Source organism: Asterias amurensis, chromosome 18 (assembly GCF_032118995.1).
Source record: "Asterias amurensis chromosome 18, ASM3211899v1".
Classification (NCBI taxonomy): domain Eukaryota; kingdom Metazoa; phylum Echinodermata; class Asteroidea; order Forcipulatida; family Asteriidae; genus Asterias; species Asterias amurensis.
The window spans coordinates 1,130,854-1,156,092 of record NC_092665.1 but is presented as its reverse complement, the minus strand read 5'-3'; the positions used below and the strand labels follow the sequence as shown (position 1 = coordinate 1,156,092).

General features: G+C 38.1%; 1 protein-coding gene and 1 long non-coding RNA gene across 2 annotated transcripts; one reads left to right on the top strand and one right to left on the bottom strand.

Annotated features, from left to right (window-relative positions):
• Nucleotides 1-408: 408 nt before the first annotated feature.
• LOC139951068 (uncharacterized) lies at nucleotides 409-6,950 on the top strand. Its single transcript, XR_011787726.1, has 4 exons — nucleotides 409-479; nucleotides 1,263-1,389; nucleotides 3,902-4,069; nucleotides 4,740-6,950. It is a non-coding gene; the product is annotated as an uncharacterized lncRNA (long non-coding RNA).
• Nucleotides 6,951-11,869: 4,919 nt separating this feature from the next.
• LOC139950701 (ubiquitin carboxyl-terminal hydrolase 5-like) lies at nucleotides 11,870-25,169 on the bottom strand. Its single transcript, XM_071949494.1, has 21 exons — nucleotides 25,038-25,169; nucleotides 23,904-24,029; nucleotides 23,469-23,523; nucleotides 23,073-23,194; nucleotides 22,441-22,535; nucleotides 21,724-21,959; nucleotides 21,155-21,249; nucleotides 20,665-20,801; nucleotides 20,327-20,383; nucleotides 19,919-19,990; nucleotides 19,698-19,782; nucleotides 19,307-19,429; nucleotides 18,932-19,085; nucleotides 18,199-18,379; nucleotides 17,653-17,741; nucleotides 17,061-17,168; nucleotides 16,618-16,761; nucleotides 16,213-16,343; nucleotides 15,442-15,562; nucleotides 14,926-15,010; nucleotides 11,870-14,250 (listed from the first exon to the last, which is right to left on the bottom strand). Exons 1-21 carry the CDS (start codon nucleotides 25,137-25,139, stop codon nucleotides 14,163-14,165), a joined length of 2,406 nt encoding a protein of 801 aa, XP_071805595.1. The 5' UTR covers nucleotides 25,140-25,169; the 3' UTR covers nucleotides 11,870-14,162.
• Between the last annotated feature and the right edge of the window lie 70 nt (nucleotides 25,170-25,239).

Genomic DNA, 25,239 nt, shown 5'->3' with positions numbered 1-25,239 from the left:
TGTATATTTTTCTAGATTGTCAGCAAATTACGAAAGTATATCCTTATTATAGGCTTTTTAGACATTTATGGAGATCAATAAGTTCTTGGGGACTTGAATTTTGCCCGCAGACTGCCAGAAAGAAACTTTAGAAAGCTGTATATATAATAGAGGGTGGGAATTTTTATTTTGGTAAAAGTGAGATGTCACACCATATTTTCCCCCAATTCCCGATCTTCATTATTCAATCTCCCACAAATCTTCTTTATAAAAACATTGATGTGATTTTCAGTCGATTGGTGGATTGGGGGGGAGGGGGCGGTCCTTCTTCAGTGACAGGAATAATGCGAAAGAAGAAAGAGGTCGCCCTTTCATTTCTTGTTTTAAGAAGTGCACATGCGCATTGTGTATATTCCATCACAACATGCAAAATGTCGTCTGCTCACGTCGTCACACACAGCGTCTTCAAAATCAGATGTTTTTACCACAAAACATTTCATGTAAGTGCATATTTTTTTATCCAGAATTGAAGGTTCATAGCATACCACATAATCTGACGTTATGTGAACATATTATTGTTTAAAAAGGACGATTTTCTGGTCGTTTTAATTTGGCGACAAGGTGGAAACTTTCACTCAGACAACTCCTGTCGTCTGTCTACCTGCAGTGCACAACACAAGTCACAACCAATATTACATGATCAATGATGAATAACGTGCGTTGTTTGCATCAAAATGCTCATTACTGCCATGCTAATCAGTGGCCTAGCCAGACATCTCCTATTGGGGAGGAGGCAAACGAAATGATAAAGACTACGTTGCAGGGGGCTGTACATGTAGTTAGTCAACCATATTCAAATTAATTTGGGCATTGTTTTGAAACCTTTCAGGGGTCCGGGTCGGGGTGGGGACTGTTGCAACTGCCTCTGGATTCCATCCTGGCCAAGAAGCTTCTACTTCTACTTCTACTTGTATACTCGTTAGGGTCCATAACTTATAAGAGAGGGCGTAAAGCTGAGGGACTACTTGTCCATGAGCGGTGCAGGGGTGTATTTGAGTTAGCAATAGAAGGGAAGTCTCAGTCAGTGAGCTGGATGGATTGTTTTGAATATCTTACTAAACATTGATGGTACCCTGTTAAATAAAACAAACCAACTCGTACAAAAATGCACCAAGTACACAAACCATCTCGTACAAAAACCTCATACTTATAGCTTGTACCCCCAGATGAATTTTGTATAGGTTTCAGTTGCTTATTTTATTCTATTCTTTCTGTGTTTCTAGATGTGAGTTTTTGGTTCTGGTGTTGAACTCAACTGCGGAATGAATCTTCTTTCACCATTTCATTCAAGGATACACATGGATGAAGAGTCTACAGTTTGGACGGCACCGTACCTCCTGAAACAGGATGGTGAGTTTTAAAAAGGTCGAACAACAACTTAGTTGTTCATAAATGTACTGCTAAACATTTTGTTGTCTCCCTGTTCTCCTCTTCCTGTACCTGCAGCCAAAAACATCTCCTGATAATCTGCTATTATCAAAGACTCTAAAAGTGCATCCCTCTTTTCTGCTAGTGTTGTCCCACCACAGGCCAATTGTATCCAATACAACTTGTATAATATCAGTCAAAAGCAAGCATCCCTCCTCTCTACTCTGTCTCTGCATACTTAGATCCACCCCCAATGTTGACCTATAATACAACCTACATCAATCCCAAATATGCATCCTCTTTTCTGCTCACTATGAGACCCGCCCACAATAGGGACCCAGCCAATTCTCAAATGCATCCATCCTCTCTGGTAAGTGCCTTCCCAATATGTACCTCCTTTCTGGGCACACTCACAGGCTAGGGTTCGCCTCCAATAGAACCCATCTGCAACCAACCCGATGCAAAAAATGCACCGTTCTTTTATGCTAACTGGAACCACCACTCTCAAACATGCCTCCATCCTTTATGCTAACATTGAGCTGCCCACAATCTGAACCCAAGTTTATATGGCTAATTTTAAAAGCAGGCAATTTTGTTTACTATAAGTTTTTTGGTGTAAAATTTACCAGAATATCCATCAGTCACAGATCCACTCCCTCAATATTACCTCAATATTATCTTCAAAATGTACACCAATCGTAATTGCTTTACCATAGAATAAGAGCCGGTAAGCAGTTTACCTACCGTTTCATTTTTAATTACCTCATTGTTGTTTTTTATTTTTGTTTTCTAGAACACTCTAGAACACTCTTGTTTCAATCCCAAAAATCTGACACATCCCACTTGTTGTTCTTTCTGTTATGGACCATATTTTTACTTCAAATAATATAAATCCCAATGCAGCCCACTTTTCTGCCATTCTAGACCAGCCCCCATCCTTTTCCCCCTTCTACTTCAAATCACTAAAAATCCCATATACACCCCATTTTTGGCCATTCAGGACCCGCCCCCAAGAATTACCCCTTTTACCTCAATCCCAAATGCACCCCACTTTTCTGCCATTTTAGACCCACCCCCAACATTTTTCCCCTTCTACTTCAGAGCAGTATAAATCCAATAAGCACCAACTTTTGTGCCATTGAGGGTCCCGCCTCATACATTTTACCCCTTCTACTTCAAATATAAATAAATCCAACTTACACCCACTTTTTTGCCTTTCAGGATACTCCCCCAAGGATTACCCATTTTTACTTCAAATAATAATAATAAATCCTGAATGCACCCCACATTTCTGCCATTCAGGACCCACCCCCAAAATGTTACCCCTTTTACTTCAAATCTGTATCAATTCCAAATGCATCCCACTTTCTGACATTCAGGACCCAACCCAAACATTTTAACCCTTTTAATTCAAGTATAAATCAATCCCAAATGTTCACACTTTCCTGCCATTCAGGACCCACCACCAACATTTTACCCCTTTTATTTTAAATCTGTATCTATCCCAAATGACCCCACTCTTCTGCTATTCTAGACCCGCGCCAAACATTTTACGCCTTTTACTTTAACTTTAAATCAATCCGTAATGCGTCCCACTTTTCTGCCGTTCTAGACCCGCCCACAAATGTTTATCCCTTCTATTTCACTATCTGTATCATGTATGCACCCCACTTTTCTGTCATTAGACCCGCCCACAGATGTGTTCCCCCTTCTTCTTCAAATAGGTATAGTCCTATGCACCCCACTTTCTGGCATTCAGAACCAGCCCCTAATTACCTTTTCTTCACCTCAAGTCTCTCCCAAAAATAGACCCACTTGTCTCCCTTTTGATAACTTGCTCCCAACCAACAAGGTGTCTCCAAACATCACCCCCACCATTGCCATTCTCAAACCCCCCCCCCCCCCCCCCCCGCCCCATCTTCATATACTTTATGCTAAGAAGCAACCTTTAAATACTTACTTTATGCATCTAGGGATTTGCCTCATGATTTCATCAATGGGGGAAAGGGGGAGGGATTGGGAGTGGGCAAAGTTTCTATGGGGGGGGGGTGACCACCCAGATTCCTCTCCTCACAATAGTGGACACTATTGGTAAAATAATACTCAATACAATTATTAGCATAAAACCTTTCTTATTGAAAATAATGTGTCTCCAGATATCACCCCCACCATTGCCATTCTTAACCCCTCCCCCACCCCTATCTTCATATACTTGATACCAAGAACCCACCTTTAAATACTAACTATATGCATCTAGGGATTTGCCTCATGATTTCATCAATGGGGGCAAGGGGGGGGGGGGGATTGGGAGTGGGCAAAGTTTCTATGGGGGGGGGGGGACCACCCAGATTCCTCTCCTAACGGTTATTGCCCTTTAAACATGTGGGGAGTTTTCGTTCTTGATTAAAATGTAAAGCATGCAATTATTTGTTTGTTAAATTTGCATCAGAGATAAAGAATATCAATTATTTGTTCTATTATTTTCTGTTTCTAGAACACTCCTAAGGTGATGAGGAGCCTTGATATGAAAGATGCGTCAGCTTGACTGAAGAGAGCCCATGAGATGCGGCATCATCATGAATTCAAGTACATCATCTCCTCTCTGCATGCCTCAAGCTACATCAGTTCAACTTGGCTAGTTATTCAATACTTGGATATTAAGGTACAATGAGGAAATTTTTCAATAACAAATCAGCTTTACTGCCAATCTGGACCCATCAAGAATATTTGTTTACCTATTGTGCTTCAAATCTGCATCAAAGCCAAATATGAACAATATCTGTTTGCAAACCCTATTCTACAATCCCGTCCATATCTCGTTGGGCCCCCCTGCCCCCTTTCAATGTTGGTTCTGATTGCACGGTCTTCTACGTTACAGTCAACATTGAACGGGGGGACGGGGGAGTGAATGATTGTCAGTGGGAAGTGTACAGGGAATGGTTTAATGTAACAATATAGGAATGGGTGGCCCAAGCATTTAGGCTGGGATTGTAGGCCAGCCCCCAATACTACTGCCCCTTGTACTTCTTCTATCAATGACAGATTTACACACAACTTGTCTGTTAATCTAGACCTATCTCCAATGCTATTACCCTTTCGACTTCAATATGTATCAAAGCCAAAGATGCACAAAACTTGTCTGTTGTTCTTGACCAGTCCCCAATATGATCACCCCTTGGGATGTTCAACACTGTTCGACCAATCTGTATCCACCACCAATCAACAGCACCTTCTACAAACTGTATTACAATATGCATACAATATGCAATTGTTTCCTCTTGACATATATTCCATGCATTAATTTTGTCCTTCTAATGTTTTGTTTAATATAGAACACTCAAGATGATGACAAGTCTTGGTATGAAAGATGCGCCAGCTTGACTGACCAGAGCATGTGAGATGCTGCCTCATCATAATTTCAAATACGTCATCTTCTCAGCGTCTCAAGATAATTCAGTTCAACTTTGTGTTTCATTCAATACTAAGATGTTAAGGTACGTCTCTCGTAGTGAGTTTTATTTAATGTACAAAGATCTGTTTACATGGACTCTTATAAAACCACTCAAACAATCAGTCTTTACTGTTCACAACTGAAACGAAGTTGTTATTTATTTGAAAAGCTATTAGTTTAATAATTCAAAGCAAAGGTGAACTTCGTAAACAGATCTTTACCATGTACAGCCCTATGTGGCTGTTTTTGTTATGAAGTGAAAACTTTGCTGAATATTGTTGTGTACATTTTGTAGCTCCGTTGAATCATCAGGCCTGATACTTTGCGGAGACAAATTACGCAGCAATTGCCTCCATGCACACGGCTTTGGTCATTGCATTGGTGCCCATTGAAATGCTCTGGTACTAATTCAAATTTCCATCAGATTCTGGCATTTTACTGAGAAATAGTTGCCTTGCCCTTACAAGAGTGAAGCATCAGGCCTGAAGAATGGGTAATGAAATGCAGAAAACAAAGGGCTACTAGCTACGACTAACATTTTGTACTGAATACCAAAGCAGTGTAGTGAACAATCATGCAACGTATAGGCTAACATGTACAGTTTTAAAACATAACTTTACACAGATGTCAGAGTTTGAAATGTGTTTAAAATACTTAGTTTGATATTTATATGTGGTAAATTTGATGTATTTGTATCGCACGCGATTGTATTTATCTTCAAAACACTGTACGCACCGAGCAGGGCCTTCGGTTTTCATGGAATTCAAATATATGGAAACTTGGAGTGAACATCTGCATTTCCATAAAGTTTTATTCTTAGTAGTGAAAGTACAGTACTGTACCTTTTTACCATTTTATCTTGAACAACTAGATTTCGCAAATCCATGAGGACCCCAAAATTAATAGCTATAGTATTTTTTTTATGATTTTCTGATCTATATAACATGGAAAGTTGGCAATGCAGATGGTCCTTGTAAGCTTCCATACAATTTTTGCTCCATCTTTTAAAGTCTGGTTCCAAGTCTCTTAGTGGTAATACAACACTAGTTCTTAATGTAGGTGCCAGACTAATTTCTTCACACACTTGTTTGATTTCTCCTATACATGTATTATGTGTATACACTTAGCTGATAAGTATCAAGGTTATGTGTGTAAATGCCCCTTTTAAACAACAACTTTTAATACGCCAGCTTCGTTATTCACAGTTAAGCTGAGTGTAATACTTAAAATAAGAAGTTTGAAGGTTAGAAGTCACAAACGATGTGTTGAATTGTTAAATTAAAGAGTTATATAGCACCTACAACTTACGCTAAGTGTCACCTTAGAGTAATTTTAAGCAATATTTATTAAAAGGACACTTTCCTGTAAGTTTGTTTATCACCATAATGTCAATTACATGTAGAATGTCAACAGGGATACCCTGGAGTGTATCACGCACTGTTTTAAGGGTGTTTTAAATGTTTTTACTCTCAATTTTGGTAATTTTCAGTGATTTTTGGGGGGTTTTTTCCCCAAAAAAATTTGATTTCAAAAAAATTAACGAGCATGCGTTTCAGACGATTTTAAGAAAATGAAATTAAAAAAACGAAAAATTAGTGGTGATTTTTACAAGTTTTTACAATTTTGGATTTTCCTTTATGGAAAAAAAAAAAATTAACGAGCGTACGTTTCAGGCGATTTTAAAAAAACCATTCACCGTTAATTTTGATTTTTTTTTTTTTTTTTTTAATTAAAATTAAATAAAATTTAATTAAAAAAAAAATCTCGTCCCCACTTCCCCTCCTGCCCGGTCCACCACTCCCCCCCCTCTCTCTCTCCGGGTCCACGCCTCCCCCTGGTGTATCTCCGCCATGTTGCCTCCTCGTCGTGGTCCGGGGTCCGTGGGCGTTCCTCTGGTGTCTCCATGGTGGTGATGTCCTGGCCGGGGCTCGAACCCGCACAGATGTCTCCAATGTAGTCCTCCGAAGCCGTCTCCTTATCCGCTAGGCCATGGCGTCTTCCGGGTTTGAAAAAAAATTTTTGAGGTGGTAAATATTAGAACGAAGTTTGACGTACACACTGTATATACGCGTATACTACACAGTAGCGACTAGTCTCTCATTCAGTCGTCAAGAGAGCGCCCTCTTGTGGCGATATTAATTAATATGTGATTATATTGCCGTAAGTAATTAATATTGCCACAAGAGGGCGCTCTCTCAAGGATAAAATTCTTGAATCAAGACTACCGTTCAAAGCCTACACGGCCACAAGGAAACATAAACTTGTTTATCGGTTTTATTTTAATACAACATTTATTATTATTATTTTTTAAATGTGAATACCCTAAGATTGCACGGTTTGCACAGGTTTGTTTCGTTTTATGAAGTTAAATAAATCTTTTTAAACAAATAAATACAGGTTTGGCAACAAAATAATGACAATCAGACAAAATCGGGTTTAGATTAAATAGTGTATCATTTTTATTTATTACCCAAATAACAATGAACATTTTTAACACAGCGCATAATTACAATGAAGTTTCAATGCTATAACATAAGTTTACGGTTATCGTTCATTCTTAATTAAATCTAGAATATCTATATACAGCTTTTTACCAGTGAATTATTGACATCAAATAACTACTAACACTCTGACGTGGAAAAATGTTAACCTAGTAGGGATTCTGAATAAATATATAATTCTTAAGTTTGAACGTTATCATTCCAAAGTCATAAAAAGTGCCTTTTAATTATTTAATGTTAAAAAAGGATAACTAAATTAGAACATTATTTAAATGAGAAGAATTCATTTTGTAATCACTCTAAAATGTATTGGCAATAAAAACAATAGGTCAGAAGTCTTTAGAAACTTTCATAGATTTGTAAAAGCATTTTGAGAAACATTTTGTTTCATTTTTTCCCCCAAAAGTTTGAATCTGAGAAGTGTTACTGCAGTAATGCTTCCGAGATTGTGTATTTTATTAGGGGTTATTCTCCCTGCATATTTAAACATATTGGACTGGGATTTCCAGGGACATTTAAAAAACAACCTTTTGAATTGAAATTACATGTTTCAAAAAACCAAAAGTAATCTTTGCTGTCTTGAAATATAACAATTCATGTTGCGAAAATACACATTATTATCCATCACAAACTTAAGGAAAAGTTTTGGAAAAACTATCCTTCAAAGCGGGGGGGGGGGGGGGGGGGGGGGGGGGGGGGGAGTTGTCTGTTCTGCAACGCAAAATTCCTGGATCAGAAATTTGTGGTTATTATTCTTGAGGGACAACCAAAGTTTCTTTTCTTTGACTAAAAGATTCTCTAAGCAACTACACAATCAACACAAATCAGATGTTGTACGGTGATCAAAATTGTCTATGCAGGAATCACACACTTTGTCCATTAGGAATGGGAAGTTAATGTCCATGTACAAGTCAGTTGTTGCTGTCCATGTAGGAATCAGATGTCTATGTAGGAATGAGTCATTGCTGTGTAGGAATCAAATGTGGCTGCCCATGTAGGAATCAGATGTGGCTGCCATGTAGGAATATGAAGTGACTGTCGTTGTAGGAGCCAGATGTGGCTATCCATGTAGGAATCATACATCATGTACGAATATGTGTATGTCCATGTAACAATCACACATTGCTGTCCATGTAGGAATCAAATGTCACCGTCCATGTAGGAATCAGATGTCGATGCCCATCTTCTCCTCTTTAGATTTGAGAATTGTTGTGTCGTTCTTCTTAATCAGCATTCCCGTCTTCACTTAGATTCCAAAGATCCGTACAAGATCTGCAAACAAAAAGTAAATCACTTATGTATCAGTTCAAAATGAAATACTTGTCACAACAACCAAATTCATAAAGAATGTCCTGAAAATAATTGTTTCTCAAAAATATCTTTTAAAATATTAACTTATTTTTATTTTTTATTTTTTTATTTCTTAAAGTAAAACAAAATTAGGTTTCTCAAAAACCTGAACAGTAAGAACAAAGATTAGCTGAACATTCGCAGCAAAACAGTTGAAAAGTAATACAAATTCTTCAACAAATTTAAATCGTAAGAGAGAATTTTGTTTCTGAATTATTTTACAGTTTAAAGACACTCGATACGCTTGGTAATTGTCAAATACCAGTTTTCTTATTCGGTATGCACAAAAAAACAAATCTGTGGAAATGTTGACTTAGTTGGTCACCAAAAAAGCAAGAGAGTAGTTAAGAAAAAACAAATATTGCACAAATTTGTATACTCTCAGATGCCTAAAAAGAGGCCTGCCTTTTTATTATCTGAGTAAGATTTAATACACTTCTTTCTCAAAAACTATGATATTTTAAGAGGGCGCCAAAGATCCTCATAAGAGATCTGCAAACAAAATGTAAATCATTTATGTATCAGTTCAAAATAAAATACTTGTCACAACAACCAAATTCATAAAGAATGTCCTGAAAATAATCATGTTTCTCAAAAGTATATTTTAAAATTTTAACTTAAAATTTATTTTAATTTTATTTCTTATAGTAAAACAAAATTACGTTTCTCAAAACAAAAACCTGAACAGAAAGAACAAAGATTAGCTGAACATTCGCAGCAAAACAGTTGAAAAGTAATACCAATTCTGTGTCTTGAACACCCGACAGGCTGGATATGTGCGCATTACTAGTCTTATTATTATTATTATTTATTAAATTCTTCAGTAAATCTAAATTTTAAGTGAGACTTTTGTTTCTGAATTATTTTACAGTTTAAAGACACTCGGTACGCTTGGTAATTGTCAAATACCAGTTTTCTTATTCGGTATGCACAAAAAACAAATCTGTGGAAATGTTGACTCAGTTGGTCACCAAAAATGCAAAACAGTAATTAAGAAAAAAAAAAATTTTGCACAAATTTGTATACTCTCAGATGCCTAAAAAGAGGCCTGCCTTTTTATTATCTGGGTAAGATTTAATACACTTCTTTCTCAAAAACTATGATATTTTAAGAGGGCGCCAAAGATTCTCATAAGAGATCTGCAAACAAAATGTAAATCACTTATGTATCAGTTCAAAATAAAATACTTGTCACAACAACCAAATTCATAAAGAATGTCCTGAAAATAATCATGTTTCTCAAAAATATCTTTTAAAATTTTAACTTAAAATTTATTTTTGTTTTATTTCTTATAGTAGAACAAAATTAGGTTTCTCAAAAACCTGAACAGAAAGAACAAAGATTAGCTGAACATTCGCAGCAAAACTGTTGAAAAGTAATACCAATTCTGCGCCTTGAACACCTAGCAGGCTGGATATGTGCGCATTACAAGTCTTATTATTATTATTATTATTTATTAAATTCTTCAACAAATCTAAATTTTAAGTGAGACTTTTGTTTCTGCATTATTTTACAGTTTAAAGACACTGGATACGCTTGGTAATTGTCAAATACCAGTTTTCTTATTCGGTATGCACAAAAAAGAAAATCTGTGAAAGTATTGACTCAGTTGGTCATTAAAATTGCAAGAGAAAAATAAAGAGAAAAATAAAGAAAAAAACAAAATTGTACATAATTTGTATGCTCTCAGATGCCTAAAAAAAGGCCTGCCTTTTATTATCTGAGCAAGACTAAATACACTTCTTTCTCAAAACTATGATACTTTAGAAGGAGCTGTCTCACTATGTGTTATACTATCAACAGCTCTCTATTGCTTTTTACCAAGTTCGTTTTCATGCAAACAATTATTTTGAGTATTTTAACAATAGTGTCCAGTGGCCAAAACAGAAACAAAATTAAGATCAATTGAAAATGAAATAAAACCAATTGAAAACTAATTAGCATGTTCAACATATTTGCCAGTAGGCCTACTGGTCATAATAGTTGCACATGCTCAAATAATTTTCATCTCTTGAGCAAAAAAATTGTTTTTGTGACTTGTTTCACTCATTTCTCAAAAACTGCAGCACCTCAGCAAGTAATACATGTAATGAGTTTTGTGTCAGTACAAAAAGTACACAAACCCTCATTTAACTTAAGCCGTAACAAAAGCACAAGACACCACGGTAGTATAGCTGTTGGTGTCTTGTTTTATTTTGAGGTCTGCGTTGTGTGCAGAAATGCTTGCTTTATCGGACTTGAGTCTGTGTGTAAGTAAGTGTGGTTCCTGCCTCTGTAACTCGTCCTAATACTACTTAGGGCCAATCTTAAGTAAGTAAGGTGTGCATGCTACAGTACAGGGTTGGGACTCATCGTAAGTCCTAAGATTAATCTTAAGTTAGGAAGAGTTTGGTGAAATCGACGGCAGGCCCCGTTGCTGCAACGGAGAGGTTCAACCTGTTTATGCTAGCACCGTGTTGAGCCAATGGCATGGCGTTTGCACACAAAAACAAACACAACATTCAACAGGAACAACAGCGACACAAAACCCCCAGATATTGCCAATTTGCAACACTAGCATACCCCCCGAAATAGCCTCATAATATGGAGTAACTTACCCGCTACTGATGACCGAAAGGTGAAGCATTATGGATGGTCTTGGAAGAGACAAAAACTGAAAAGAAGTTGGTATATCCATGGAGAGTCGGCGTCACGCCGTCAGCTGTCAAACCTTTCTCCATTGTTATAAACCTGTCTCAGATTGAACTATGGAGGGCGCACTTCATAAACAAATCCACGTGCTACACCGAATGTTATTTATTATTGGCTTTTGGACAGAACACTCTGCTTTCATGCGACCCCCCGCCCTTTTCAAATATTTAAATTTAGGAGGGATGTAAATTGGTTGTAGTTCTCTAGTAAAGAACAGGGCCCAATTTCATAGAGCTGCTAAGCACACAAATTTTCTTAGCATGAAATTTTGGACTTCATAAAAACTGAACTTCCAACCAAATGTCCCAGTGATTTTCAGGGTAAGCAAACAACAGCTGCATACCAGTAACGGGGAATATTAATTTGCCAAAAAAACAAAAACAAAAACCCCCAAATAAACAAACAAACAAACAACTAAAAAAAACAAACAAACAAACAAGCAGAAAAACACATTGTTATCAGTTGGGGCGTCATAGTGATACATTTAATACTCTTTCTTATAAAATTTTCCTCATTAACATTGTTACTTTCGTTTATACGTTTTCAAAGGATTCACAATGAAATAACATCTTTGTATGATAAGCGATGGTGGCACTTTTTTTTCACGAATTGCCCAAAACTTTGGGAAACACCAACTATGATTTACAAGCAAAAGTCAAGTCACAAAGGCACTGAACACTATTGGTAAATTCTCAAAATCATTTTAGCATAAAAAGTAACTTGGTAATGAGAATGGAGAGCTATGATAGTATATAACATCGTGAGAAACGGCTTTCTCTGAAGTAACATAGTTTTTGAGAAGGATGTTATTTCTCACTCTAATAATAAAATACTTTTGACAAAAAGCCTTTTTTTGAAAGCACACAAACTTGTGCAACAAGGTTTTTTTCTCTCCTTTATTCTCTTGCAACTTCAATGACCAATGAAGTCAAAATTTTCACAGACTTGTTATGTCATGCATGTTATGGGATACAAAAAGTGAGGATACTGGTCTTTGATAATTGCCAAAGGTCTCTGGTGCCTTTAAAACAAGCAAATGTAATGCTTGATAGAATTAATTTGACAAACGTATTTATCGAACAAGATTCAACCTTTACTAAAAATTATCAAATTCATCATGGCTTTGCCAACAATAACAGCACAAAGGTAAAACACATTTTCTACATAAAACATTTTACAACATCTCTGGGAAACGAACTGAACGGTTTAACCCTGTGTAACCAGGGCCCAATTTCATTGAGCTGCTTAAGCATCAAAACTGCTAAGCACAACAAAATCATGCTTACCAGAATAAGGTTAGCTGCTAAACTAATACCATTTTACACGGAATCGTGTTTAGTTGTGCTTATCAGAAAAATTTCATGCAATACTTTCTGCTTTGTAAGCAACTCTATGAAATTGGGTCCTAAGCTGAAATATGTGCTTAACAAATTTCTGCTAAGCAAAATCGAGCAGGATCAAAGTCACAAATGATACGCGGTGATAACAGTGTTACAATCAGTATGCTCTGATCATCTTCAGGAGACAATTTTGTGCTAATAGCAAAGATAAGCGGGCTACCAGTCACATATTGTTCATGTGACATAATATTTTACCTGGTAACCTTCATCTAGTAAGCATAATTTTGTTGTGCTTAGATACTTTATGTGCTTAAGCAGCTCTTTTAAGTCGGGTCTAGAACTATAAGCTCCGTGTACTAGATCGCTCTGCCTCGAAACATCAACAGTGAATATCATTTTTTCTTCCCTTTTATTTTCATTTGTATAAGCAATACTCCAAGGCTGTGTAGAAATTTGCGGCTACAGCTACGGCCATAGCTACGGCTAGTTTTATGTTTTAAAGGACATGACGCCCTAAGCAACAGTCGTAGATGCAATTAGGATACAACTCTAGATTAACATTCTCCTAAACAAACCTGGTTAATTGAATAACAGAGACAAATACAAACATTGCAGAAGTGCACAGCCACAAATATGTGTTACAATTTTTGTAGTGTGTCCATTTTATGAACAACAGTTTAAAACCACTAATGTAGCAGTTGTCTCAACTTTATTTAAATCGCTGAGTCAATGATGAATAAAAAGGGCTTAAGTTTTCTAACTGAATAATGGAGGCAACTTTAAACATTGCAGGCAGAAGTGCACAGCCACAATCATGGGTATACATGTTTTGTTCATGTCAATTTTAAGAACAACAGTTCTGTGTCAGCTATGAACAAAAAGGGCTTGAGTATTCTGAATACAAAGAGTTACCCAATATTTCCATTTTATGAACAACAATTTGAAAAGCACTGATGTAGCAGCTACCTCAATGTTACTTACACATACAATAATAATCGCTGTGTCAATTATGAATAAAAGTTCTTGAGTTTGTCGATTACAAGATCTGCAAAGAGTTACTCAATATTTATCTGTTGTTCGTTTGGTGTCTTTGACTTGTAACAGAAAGTGTACCTATGATTGTCGCTGTGCACACAGGCATCTCTAGTCAGCTAGAGTGCGTCGCTCATGGGCCCTTTTCGAATCCACGACTTCGGCTTTGGATTCAGCCTCAGGCTCCGTTCTCTTGTCTGAAGCCCTGAGCACTTACACCAAGTACACACAATATTGTTCAAGAAACCGCGGGGCCAAGCTAGTCTGAGCCGTATCTGGAGCTGAAGCCGTGGTTTCGAAAAGGGCCATAGTCTCTGGAACACATCTTTGTAACAGCAAGTTTACCCATAGTTTGTGGCTGTGCATAGAAGCGTCTTTAGTGTGCATCTCTCATAGTCTCTGATACACGTAGAGATAGCCAAGGTCTTTAGGAGGGTGTTCCGACATTGCAACTTTACGATCGTTGTAGATGACCCATCTAAAAACAAAAACAATATCAAATTATTAACACTGGGTAGAAACTATGTGTCAAAGTTAAAGGAAAAGTATAAAATCGATGCAGTATTACACTCTGCCAAAATATAGGATTGGTACTGCCTCTAGCCTTCGGACAATCTCGGTGGTTTAGTTGGTAAGACACTGCTGTAGAATTGCAAAGGTCTTCAGTAATATGCCTGTGATTTTTTTTTCACAGAACTCTGAAAGTACTAAGTATACAGTGCTAACACACATTGGTATAAGGGTAAAACCAAAACTAATATTGACAAATATATCTTTGGCTTTTTGAACCATTTGATTGCTTTAATCCTATATTATTCAATAAATTAACATGTGAACATTTCATTTCAAAGGCGTTTTGGAGGTGCCGTCTAAAATCTGGATTATGTCCATGCAGGAAAAATGAATCCGTAATTTAAAAACAAGTACACAATCTGAGAAATGTATAAATAAAAATTAATAGAAATGTTGGGTACTGGTTTTGCACCAATGAATATATGATCTGCACACTCTCCTTGCCTGGGGTGCACGGAGACAATTCGGCACACTTAGATTGGGTATTGGTTTTGCATCTATGAATGTTAAGAATTTCCACACTCTACAAGCAAGGAGTCAAGGTTCTTCCTTTTGAAACTGTAAATATATTGTAACTCACCTTCCATCTTTGAAGATGTGGCAGACGTAGTGACCACATGACGTTGACGTCCCCATGTGACTAATGAATGCTTTCAAACGATATTCTGAAATAAATACAAAAGTTATCTGATTTTAAGATTTAATTTTTGTTACTTAAAAAATAAAGTAAAACGTTTTTCCACTTAAGTCCTTGTCTCACTTTGTGAAAATGGTACATCTACTATTTTTAAGAAAGAACAAACCGGTTATCTTAATGATTTGTACACAGTTCAATGGATACTTTATTTTAATGAGATTGCACTGGTAAGGAGATGTTCTGGTACATCTCAAAACTTGTTCAGTTGTTACTTTTATATCTCTTGAATTTATGTGGAAATTACGACAGAAAATATCAACTTTCCCATTATGATTAGTGCAGTATCTTGCCTGCCAAAATACTCAAAGAATGTACAAGGTCACACTTATGGTAAACAAAGGTCACATGGTCATAGCATGTCAATATTTTAAAATAAAAAAAGCAGAAGGTTTCTCTTACTTCCTTCTCCATCACGGCATGTGGAGGCGGTTGGCTGGGCTGCAGCTTGCTCTGTTTCCATAGCAACAGGCTCATCAAGATGGCTGAAGATCCAGTCAGCGGCTCTCTCGATGTTATTGTCCTATTTAGGAATATAAAAAAAAACATGCAGTCATGCAGCGACTGAAAACCCAATCCACATAGTGCCCCCATCGGGATTGGTACCAGGGTCCCAGATGTGGAATGTGATGCAAGAAACAACTAAGCAAGCCTGACCGCCCTAAGGTTGCAATCCTTTACATTCTCCTTTACAAGTCCAGAAGACGATATCCCATAAAGAAAAATAAAAACAATCAAATCCGCATTTACATGTCTCAAACTGCCTGTGCGCAGCTAAGTTGTAAGTGCAATATTTTTCAGTCTGCTTCATTTGTAGCCTGAACATGTGACGTCACTCTTCGAGGCTCGGGAATAATCTAGACACCGTCCGGCCGGTCAGCCAGCGTATACATTCACCTTTGCCTTACATTCATTTCACATAGAAATACGCAGTCAAACTCTATGGCGGACGTGAAAGCAGTGTACTTTTTGGGCATCTATGGAACGCTCATGTCACTGCACGTTTATCTAATGAAATCATTGTATCTAATGGAATCACTGGATCTGAGTGGCAGGGACCTGTCAGACAGAGGCCCAGTCTATTTCAATTGGGGAATATGGCCTCTCCATAGTAAAACAGTAGAGGGCGCTTCACATCATAATAAATCACCCTGATTTTTAAAAGATACTCACAGTAGCTTTAAGAGCTCTCACTGCTTGTTCCTGGCTGAATCCCATACTAAGAATCATCGCAACGCCGTCCTCATTCACGACGAAATCAGACTTCTTCTTAGGACCACTCAATTGCAGTGGTTCAGAAAAATCTGCAAAATAAACAACAAATACTGTCAGTACTGGTTCCTTTCCCATTAATTTGTTGTCTGAACCATACCGTTAGCTAGCTGAGGTATTCTTACCATTAGCCGTCTGCATGACAGCACTTGTTCAGCATGCCATTATAGTTCTTTATGACCTGAGCCCACCACCTTACATGACTGTAGTTCTTTTTTACAAAACTATTTTCACAGAGGGGGTAACATTTGCTTTAGGTCCTTCTATCAGGCAGCTGATATTATTAAAGGTGGAGCCTTGACTCACCAGCATCCCCCATGTGTTGGAAGACCCAATTCATAGCTGGCTCTACCCCTGTGTTCTTAGTGTGATAGACAGCCTTACGGCAACCCTCTCTGGGGAATCCCATATCCTGAAGCTGCTTGACTGTCTCTTCATTTATCTCTGGCTCTGAAAAACAAATGAAGAAAAAGATATAAAAACATGTCAAAAGACCTTCATCATGGTGCATCAAAAGACCTTCATCATGGTAACCAAACCGAAGCTGGCAGGAGAAATAATCACTTAACAAGAAATGATTACACAGGTGTGTTGTCACATGAGGTTGTCATGTACATATGCATAGCCATAGTTGAATAATTAAACAAAATATACATGATCTGCATGATGCCTACATTTTAAAATTGCTGATGACGCAATCCACAAGGTCAAAGAGGTTGACCTCAACCTACTGGTCATGTGACTCTTACCTGGCTCCGGGGGACTGTCCCCTTCAGGTAGCTCCGCCTCCCCAGTTTGGAGTCCGTTACCACGGTAACTTCTCAGGTCAAGTTCGTCTGGCATGTCGACTGAGACATCTTTATCATAAAATGAAAAACCATCAATGAATCTACCACAGATATTCCTCCTTTAGTCTGGCTCATTCATCAACTTAATACTTTTCTCTCTCCTATATCATTGACTTTATCTTCTGTGCTCCCCCACCTCCTGTGGTCAAACAATAGCGCTCATATCCGTCACTCAGTGGCACTCAAGGCTCTGAAACATTCAGTATTTTCCTGCAAGGTATGTGGGACTACGTTTGAATTATCAGACCTACTCCTTCGAACCCTTCCTCTTTTCGATAAATGCACTGGGTTCTTTTAAATGCTTTACACAGCACACAGGACCAACGGCTTTACGTCCCATCCAAAGGTCGAAGCAATGGTTTAAGTGTCTTGCTTCAGGACACAAGTATCACGACTTGGACTCGGACACACTCTGCTGATGAGAAACGACAGAGCTTGAGTCGGGTGCTCTTATCCAACGACATTTCTAATTAACAATAGAAGAAGTTCTTACCAAGTTTCTTGGGAACCCAGTTCTCAGACAAAGTAAACTTCTTGAGTTGGATGATCAGAAAATCTGGAAAAGTCGCCATTCTTGCTGTCCTGTGAAAATTGAAAACAATCTAACTTAATTTTGTCCGTGACAATGTTCTTGAAAAATCCCTTCATCAAGTAATAAACCCCAGGGGAAACTAACTTAGTAAATTTTGAATAACTTTGGATTGAACAAAGAACAATTGACTAGAGTGATATGTGAACCTGTTACATCCAGATGGCGCACTACCAACTGAGCTATCTAGCCCTATGTTGGCAGTCTCCCTATTTTGGGAATATCTTTGTTCGGAGGTGCCAGTAAGAAGCCATTCAACCGTTAACTGCCGAATAGCCAGAGATCACACCCAAGTTTACGATACAACCTGGGAAGCAGCAGCAGAGGGATCACTGGCGACAACCAAGAACGATTTGCTCAACCGCAAATTATTCAAAATTGACCAAGTCAGTTTCCCTTGTGGTTTATTACTTGATATTCAAATAAAAAATCAAGGGCCCGATAGATTACCTTGTAGCAACAGACTTTGCCTTCAAGGCTGAACTGTAGAAGTCTTCTACCATCTCGGCTGCCATGTAGGCCTCTAGGCAGGCTGAGAGAGGGATGCTGGGTCTGACGAGCTCCTTGGGATCTAGATGCTCCTTGCGAGTTTCAAACTCCTTCTTCTTAGCTTCATACGCAGCAACTTCAACTGAAGATTATAATAATAATAGTAGTTAGTTTTTACATAGTGCTTTTCACTGGGCCTTAAATCCTTCCTTTCATAAAGCCTGTAAGCACAAAAACTTGCTAAGAACAGAAATAACTGCTTAACAGAAAAAGATCACCAGCCAAAATTCCATAAAGTTTACATTGTTGCGACTGGTGCCAACTAAATTTGTCCTTATCAAAGAACTAACAGTATTTTCTGCATAGAGGCTTAGTGGAATTAGGCCCTTTATGAAATATCATAGGTAACAAATATTCTGCTAAGCTAAAATGAGGAGGATACTAGTTAAAGATGATACAAGTGCAATTGTATTTTGGCTGAAAATCTGATTCTGGTAAGCTTTATTTTTTGTCCTTAGCTATTTTGTTGTGCTTAAAGTGAAGGTATAGGTTTGGTAATCACAAACTCCCTTCCTTGTCTTCTCTCCATTGGGTTCTTGGCTAGTACAGTGATTAAGTTTCTGAGAGCCATTGGCTTCACAACCAGAATAAATGAAAATGAAAAAAGGAGAGGACAAAACTAGTATTAGCTCACCTTGGTTGACGGCTGCTGCCAGTGGTATAGGTAACGGTAGGAGATAGTCTGATCGCTTCTTGTAGCGAACCTGACTCGATTGCACACATTGGATTCTTTCCTCAAGCTCAAACTTGAAACAGTCACAGGGGTTGGCCGTACCGTAGCTGTTGCGCTGTCAAACAATGTACAAATAGTGGATGCGTATAGTAATAATAATCACTAGGTCTTATATAGACCATATTGAATATGATGTCACCGTTCGAATATCTGCCCAGCAAGATGGCGTCTGTGCGCATGTGCCTGGGTGTATGCGTGCATGTGCCGTAGAAATTTCACCGGGAATGCTGCATGCTTCATATCAAAGATTGAATATTCTTATCCAAGTATAAATACCTCAACGATATTGAAAAGATGCAGCAGGAATTCCTCTGCGTCTTGCTGTCGATTGGTGCAGAATTCCGGATGTCCGTGGCCAATCAGAGTCTTGAACATTCTGGGAGTAATTCCCTCCTGACTCTGTAAACCAAATAAATACAGGAATTATTATCATAATTATTTATAATACTAAAAGGGGGTGTTGAGCTATTAGCTTACAAGTGTGAGTAAAGCTTACACGAGATTGGTTCTTCATAATGGCCTTAGCCGGGTATCGAACCAGGGTCACATCGGTGAGAGGCAAGCACTTTATTTGCACTAGCCACCCTGCCACCCAGAAGTGAGGGAAGAAGAAAATTTTTCATAAATATTATATTATTTCAATGCTACAGAGTTTCTTTTGACTTACCAGTTCCTGAGGCTCTCCGCTCTCGTCAACATTCTTGGGTTCTTTGGAGTATTTGCCGGACTGCAGACCCTGACCAAGCTTAGCCCTGAGTCAATCAGAATAAAAAAAATTATAAGTACTTGGTGAAATGCTTGGAATTTTGTGTGCCTGGAAAAAAAGGTTGTTTAGTATGGTAGAACAAGTTTACAGAGAAATATCTGTGAATTGTCAGAGGTTCTTACATCTGGATGTTAAAGTCTGACGTTGGATCTTGCACCGGGGAAGAAAAGATGGCTTCTGTCTGATTTGCATATCTGTCAAAAAAAAATGTCAAAAATCAGATTCCTGCAGAAAAATGGTAGCAAGAAATAACAAACCTGTGAAAATTAGGGCTTAATTTACCGATATCTGTTGATGAAATTTTAAGACTTTCAGATAATTTTTATACCCTACATTTTAATTTGAAATAGTTTATTCCTGTTAGGGATAATTCTGCCTGCATGGATTTTCGGCAATATCTCAAAAAGGCTAGCACCTTTTAAAACGAAAATTTCACATGTTAATTTGATTGTACACATCTAAACTTAAGTAGTATTAAAACGGATTTTAAAAGGTATTCTTTGCCTTTAACCATCCATTCGAATACTTACTTCTGAAGGAAATCTGGCATCGTAAACACAACCTGCATGACTGAATTCATGTAACAACTGAAAAATAAAATCACGAGAAGAAAAAAATAATTGAAAAAAATACAACACTATTCACACTTCTAATATAGTACTTTTTCACACAAGAACGGGCATATCAAACTGCAACTTATTTAGTTTTGTGAAAGGTAGGCAGATCTAAGTTTGAATGACCATTACTCGTTACCAAGTAAGGTTTTATGCTAACAAAAACAATTATATTGATTAATTACCAATAGTATTTAGTGTCTTGAAGGCACTTTATAAATGTCCTTTTTATTTATTATTACTATTTGACGCACCTGTTCCCGAGGTTCCTCATGCCGGTATAGCCAGGACCAAACAGCGGAGTCAGCTTGCTTCCCGCTTCCTGAATCACATCCCACTCCGCAATCTTGGAATTCAAATCAATCTCAAGCTCAGTCATCGTCTTGTCCGTCTGAAAGGAATTAAAAAGTTCCGAAAAAAATTAATTTATATTAATTTCAATTTGGAATGTGGTTTTATTATTTACAGTATGCCATGATCCAGAGAAGTATTCTCACTTGTCCATTGCCAGCCAGAACAAACTGACACCCTAAACAAAGATAGTGACATAATAGAGAGAACGCCAACATAAGGCTAGATAGATAGCTCAGTTGGTAGAGCGCTGGCACGTTCTGTAAACTACTTGTGTTTGTTCCACCCAAAATCTTTTGAAAACTTACCCGGTCAGTTTCCCTTGTGAAGCTACCGACTCTCAGAACTTAATCACTATACTAAAAAAAACTACGCGGACCGGACCAATCTTACCTTTTCCATTATCATCATATTAATACCGAAGTGTGCTAGATGAGCAGCTAGCTTGGGATCATCCACCATATCATCTTCATCATATGAAAACACATCTGCAGAGAAAACCAAAGGCTAGCTTAAAAAAAAAAAAAGCAATATAAATAACTAGTTCCCAGGACCTAAGCTTCGGTGTTGTCAGCAGCAGAGTGTGGTTTTGAATCCTGGTCATGACACGAGTGCCCTTAAAAAAAACCACTTGACCATAACTGCTTCGTACAAAGTTGGGGAGGATATTGCATTCTGCTCTACAGTCCAGGCTCCCAGTGGATGATACCCGTGCCTACATCCTTACAGACTGTGAAAGGGGAGTTGAAATAACAACTTAATTATTAGATGTCATGTTGTACAAAAGAGGGCTAAAACATACCTAAAAAACAGCAAAAAACAGCTATACAAAAACAAATATGCTGTTGATGTCATCTTCATTACAGAGTGCCACCATATTGACCTAGCAAAGTGCGCAACCAATCTTTCAAACAATAAAATGTAAACGCACCCCCGACACATAAATTCAAGATATATCTTACCAGCTCCGCTTGCTGTAATAGTTCCAAGCTTCACGGCAAGTGGATACTTCTTCTCTGCAAAGTGCTCCAAAGCGTGATTGTTTCCTCCAGTGCCGTCAAAATATCGACGCCCACAGAGGATGGTTCCGTCCGTCAAGTTCATCCAGAGATTATCGATGAGGTCACAGCGGCTGCATTTCCAGCCCTTAGGAGGGACCTTCACACCATTGTCCAGTTGGAGAAGTTGTTCGGCATGCCTGAATTTTGTTTCAAGATAGACATGTGTTTGTAACGTTGGACCCAAAAAATGAATATGACCTACAGGTTGAAAGGGTGCTATACAAGTCCACTGTTAAAAATTATTAATTATGGTTGGCTGGCCAAATATTATCACAAGAGGGCGCTAAACAAGTTCACCGTTGAAAGTGACAAAGTCAACCCTTCTACTATTGTCTCCCCCTGTCCACTGTGGTTTCGAATGATAGATTAACTACACCATACCAGCATGCAATGTGGCATTATGGCTTATTGCATCTACATAGTACACAGTCAACCTTACATAAAAGTCAACCTTCCCTTCCATAAAATAAAATAAAACAGTCAAAATGCCATATCCATTTGACCATTTGTGCCTGGTATCCTACTCATTTATGCTAAGCACAAACTTGTTGAGCAACATTATCTGCTTAAGCACCGTTATGAAATTGGGCCCTTGTCAGGGAGCGAGATTAAACTTACTTAGAGATGACCCTTGCCTCTCCGTCCCACGCTGCTACCAGGTCCTGCCTGGACGCTGACTCTGCAGCCAGGATACCATCAACAACCTGCTGTATCTGAAACAGTGACAGAGGACCAGGTAAGCACAGGAAAATCTTGCTTAGCGAAAACAGGTCACCAGCTAACATTCCATAAAGTTGACCGCAACTGGTGCCCTACTCAGTTTCTGCTTAGCAAAGAAATTGGTTGAGCAGTATTTTCTGCTAACCATCTTTATAAAATTGGCCCTATGAAATGAATATACTCACATTGTGACTGTTTTGATCATGTTGAGGACTCTTTACAGAAATCGCTTAACCCCTTTCTTATCATAGACAACTTTAGTACATACAGGTGTGATACTTCAAGGAGGTACGTAACAAAGGTGACTGCCTCCATGTCCCCTGGTCATTGCCTTGGTGCCCTTGAAAAGTTATTATTATTATTATTATTATTATTATTATTATAAATGCTGCAGTACAGTTTCCTCATAGAGTGCCCTTTACCAAGGAGAAAATGCCTTGGTGCCCTTGCCCTTTCAAAACCGAAGCATACAGGCCTGCTCATACACTGTACACCCTCTTCTTTACCCTAATCATGATTTCAGTAAGTACCTTTATCGGGAGATCCGTGCAGGGTAATGGAATGACGACAAAGTCCGGCAAGATTACGACAGAGTGAGCTTCCTCATACTCATACTGGTTCTGATCCTCCACATCAAATCCGCCCTCGACACCTGGTTCAACAATCAAAATATACAATTAATAATATCAGGCCTCTAGTAAGGGGCACCTTAATGAAGAAAATGTAAATGTATTCAAAATGTTGAATATTGGTTTATTTTCTGGGAACTTTCTGAAGAATCAGGGAGAGTTGAAAGCTCTGATAATGTTTTAAAGGGTCAAAACTGGCTAAATAAACAAAATCTATGGATGAATGATGAAATGTTGGAACCAACTCTAGAGCTGGTTCTAACTTTTCATCTAGGTATTGAGGGTTATCCTTCTTACCTATTGCAAGTCTTGTTGGTTTGGCCTTATCCTCTTCTTCTTGGGTCTTGGGCTTCTACAGACAAAAACATTTCAGATGATTTTCAAAATAACATTCAAAGAGATAACTGTAATTTATTTCATGGTGGTACAGCGATGTATTGGCCAAGATCAAAACTGTTCCCCTGCATCAAGAACATCGGCAACCTCTACCCCACGCCCGAGTTGACTCTGAACCTGGACCCTGGCTACATCAGCAACCCCTACCCCATCAACACATTATGTTCAATCATTGATTACTAGCAACATGCTACACAACCAGACCACGTCGTGGTGCCCTGTGCTTTTGATGTGAGGTGCCCCGGTAAGAGATAAGTTCAAGAAAAGTTATCTTTTGCTACTCACTATTAGCATTCAGCTCTACAAATTGCTGGACAAATTGTTTCCCGCACAAACCTTTTTCTTAGTCGTCTTGAGATGAAGGTATACTTTGCAGCCTGTATGATGGAAATGGCGTAGCACATGATCCTTGCCAAAGCCAAGGAAAGTTTTCATACACACATAGAGACCTGTTTCACTCTCCTATAAAAATTATGAACGGGAAAGAAGGCGAAATTAGTTTTAATACTTCAGGTAGGTCCTTGCATGTTATTTTTGAAACTATGCAATGTTCATTAACTTAAACTTTGATTAAAATAGAGCCGTGCTTCTGACCTGCTGACTAGCACCTCTGAGTCTGAACAAACAAAAGTTGGTGTGATTTTTCCATCATTTATGAATCATATTCCTATCCTACTAGGAAGGAAAAGAGGATGTTTTTTTGCCATTTAATCAGACTAGATATTCACTATACTATATACTGTATAAATAGTTAACATTAAAACTTAAAGCCATTGGACCCTTCGGTACAGACAACAAAATAAAAGTTCACAGATACAGATCTACAAATAACTTACAGGGTTTACAGAAGGTAGTGGTGAAAGACTTCTCTTGAAATATTATTTCATGAAATGCTTTACTTTTTGAGAAAACAGTAAAACAATATAAATTCTCACTGTCGAGAATTACGGATTTATTTTAAACACATGTCATGACACGGCGAAAAACGTGCGGATACAAGGGTGGGTTTTCCGATGACCGATTGAGCCTAAATTTTCACAGGTTTGTTATTTGATATATAAGTTGTGATACACGAAGTGTGGGCCTTGGACAATACTGTTTACCAAAAGGGTCCAATGGCTTTAAGTTATATTATTATACTAGTTCAGCAGTTCAGGGATTTCCTAGTTCAGAATCAAACAAATCATATGGCCAATCTACACTCTGCTTTAGACACATGAGTGGGGATATAGAGTAGAGACATTGGTAATCGAGTCAGACTCAATCACTCACTCAGCAGAGTGACTCAGCAGCAAGCTCTCAGTCAGCTCAGTCTAATAGTGAGTGAGTGATGACTCACAGTACACAAAGATTCTTCAGAAGAGCGATGGAAAAACAAAAGCGAGCATGCAAACGATTGGCTAAGGATAATTTCGACATTATAAAATCACCCTAAAGCTCGTTCAATCCATACTCTTAACATTAACTTACAGGATTATCAAAAGAAAATGCACATTCATCTTTAAAGATCTTGTCACCGCCAGTCGGAACCCGAACATCGTTGAGAAATTGCTGCAACATGAGCGCCGCCATCTTGATTATCAACCATCGTAATATCACGCGAGATTTCACCAGATCCACTTGTTGAGATCGCTTCGTTAACAAGTGACCAATCAGAGAGGACGTCAGTCAA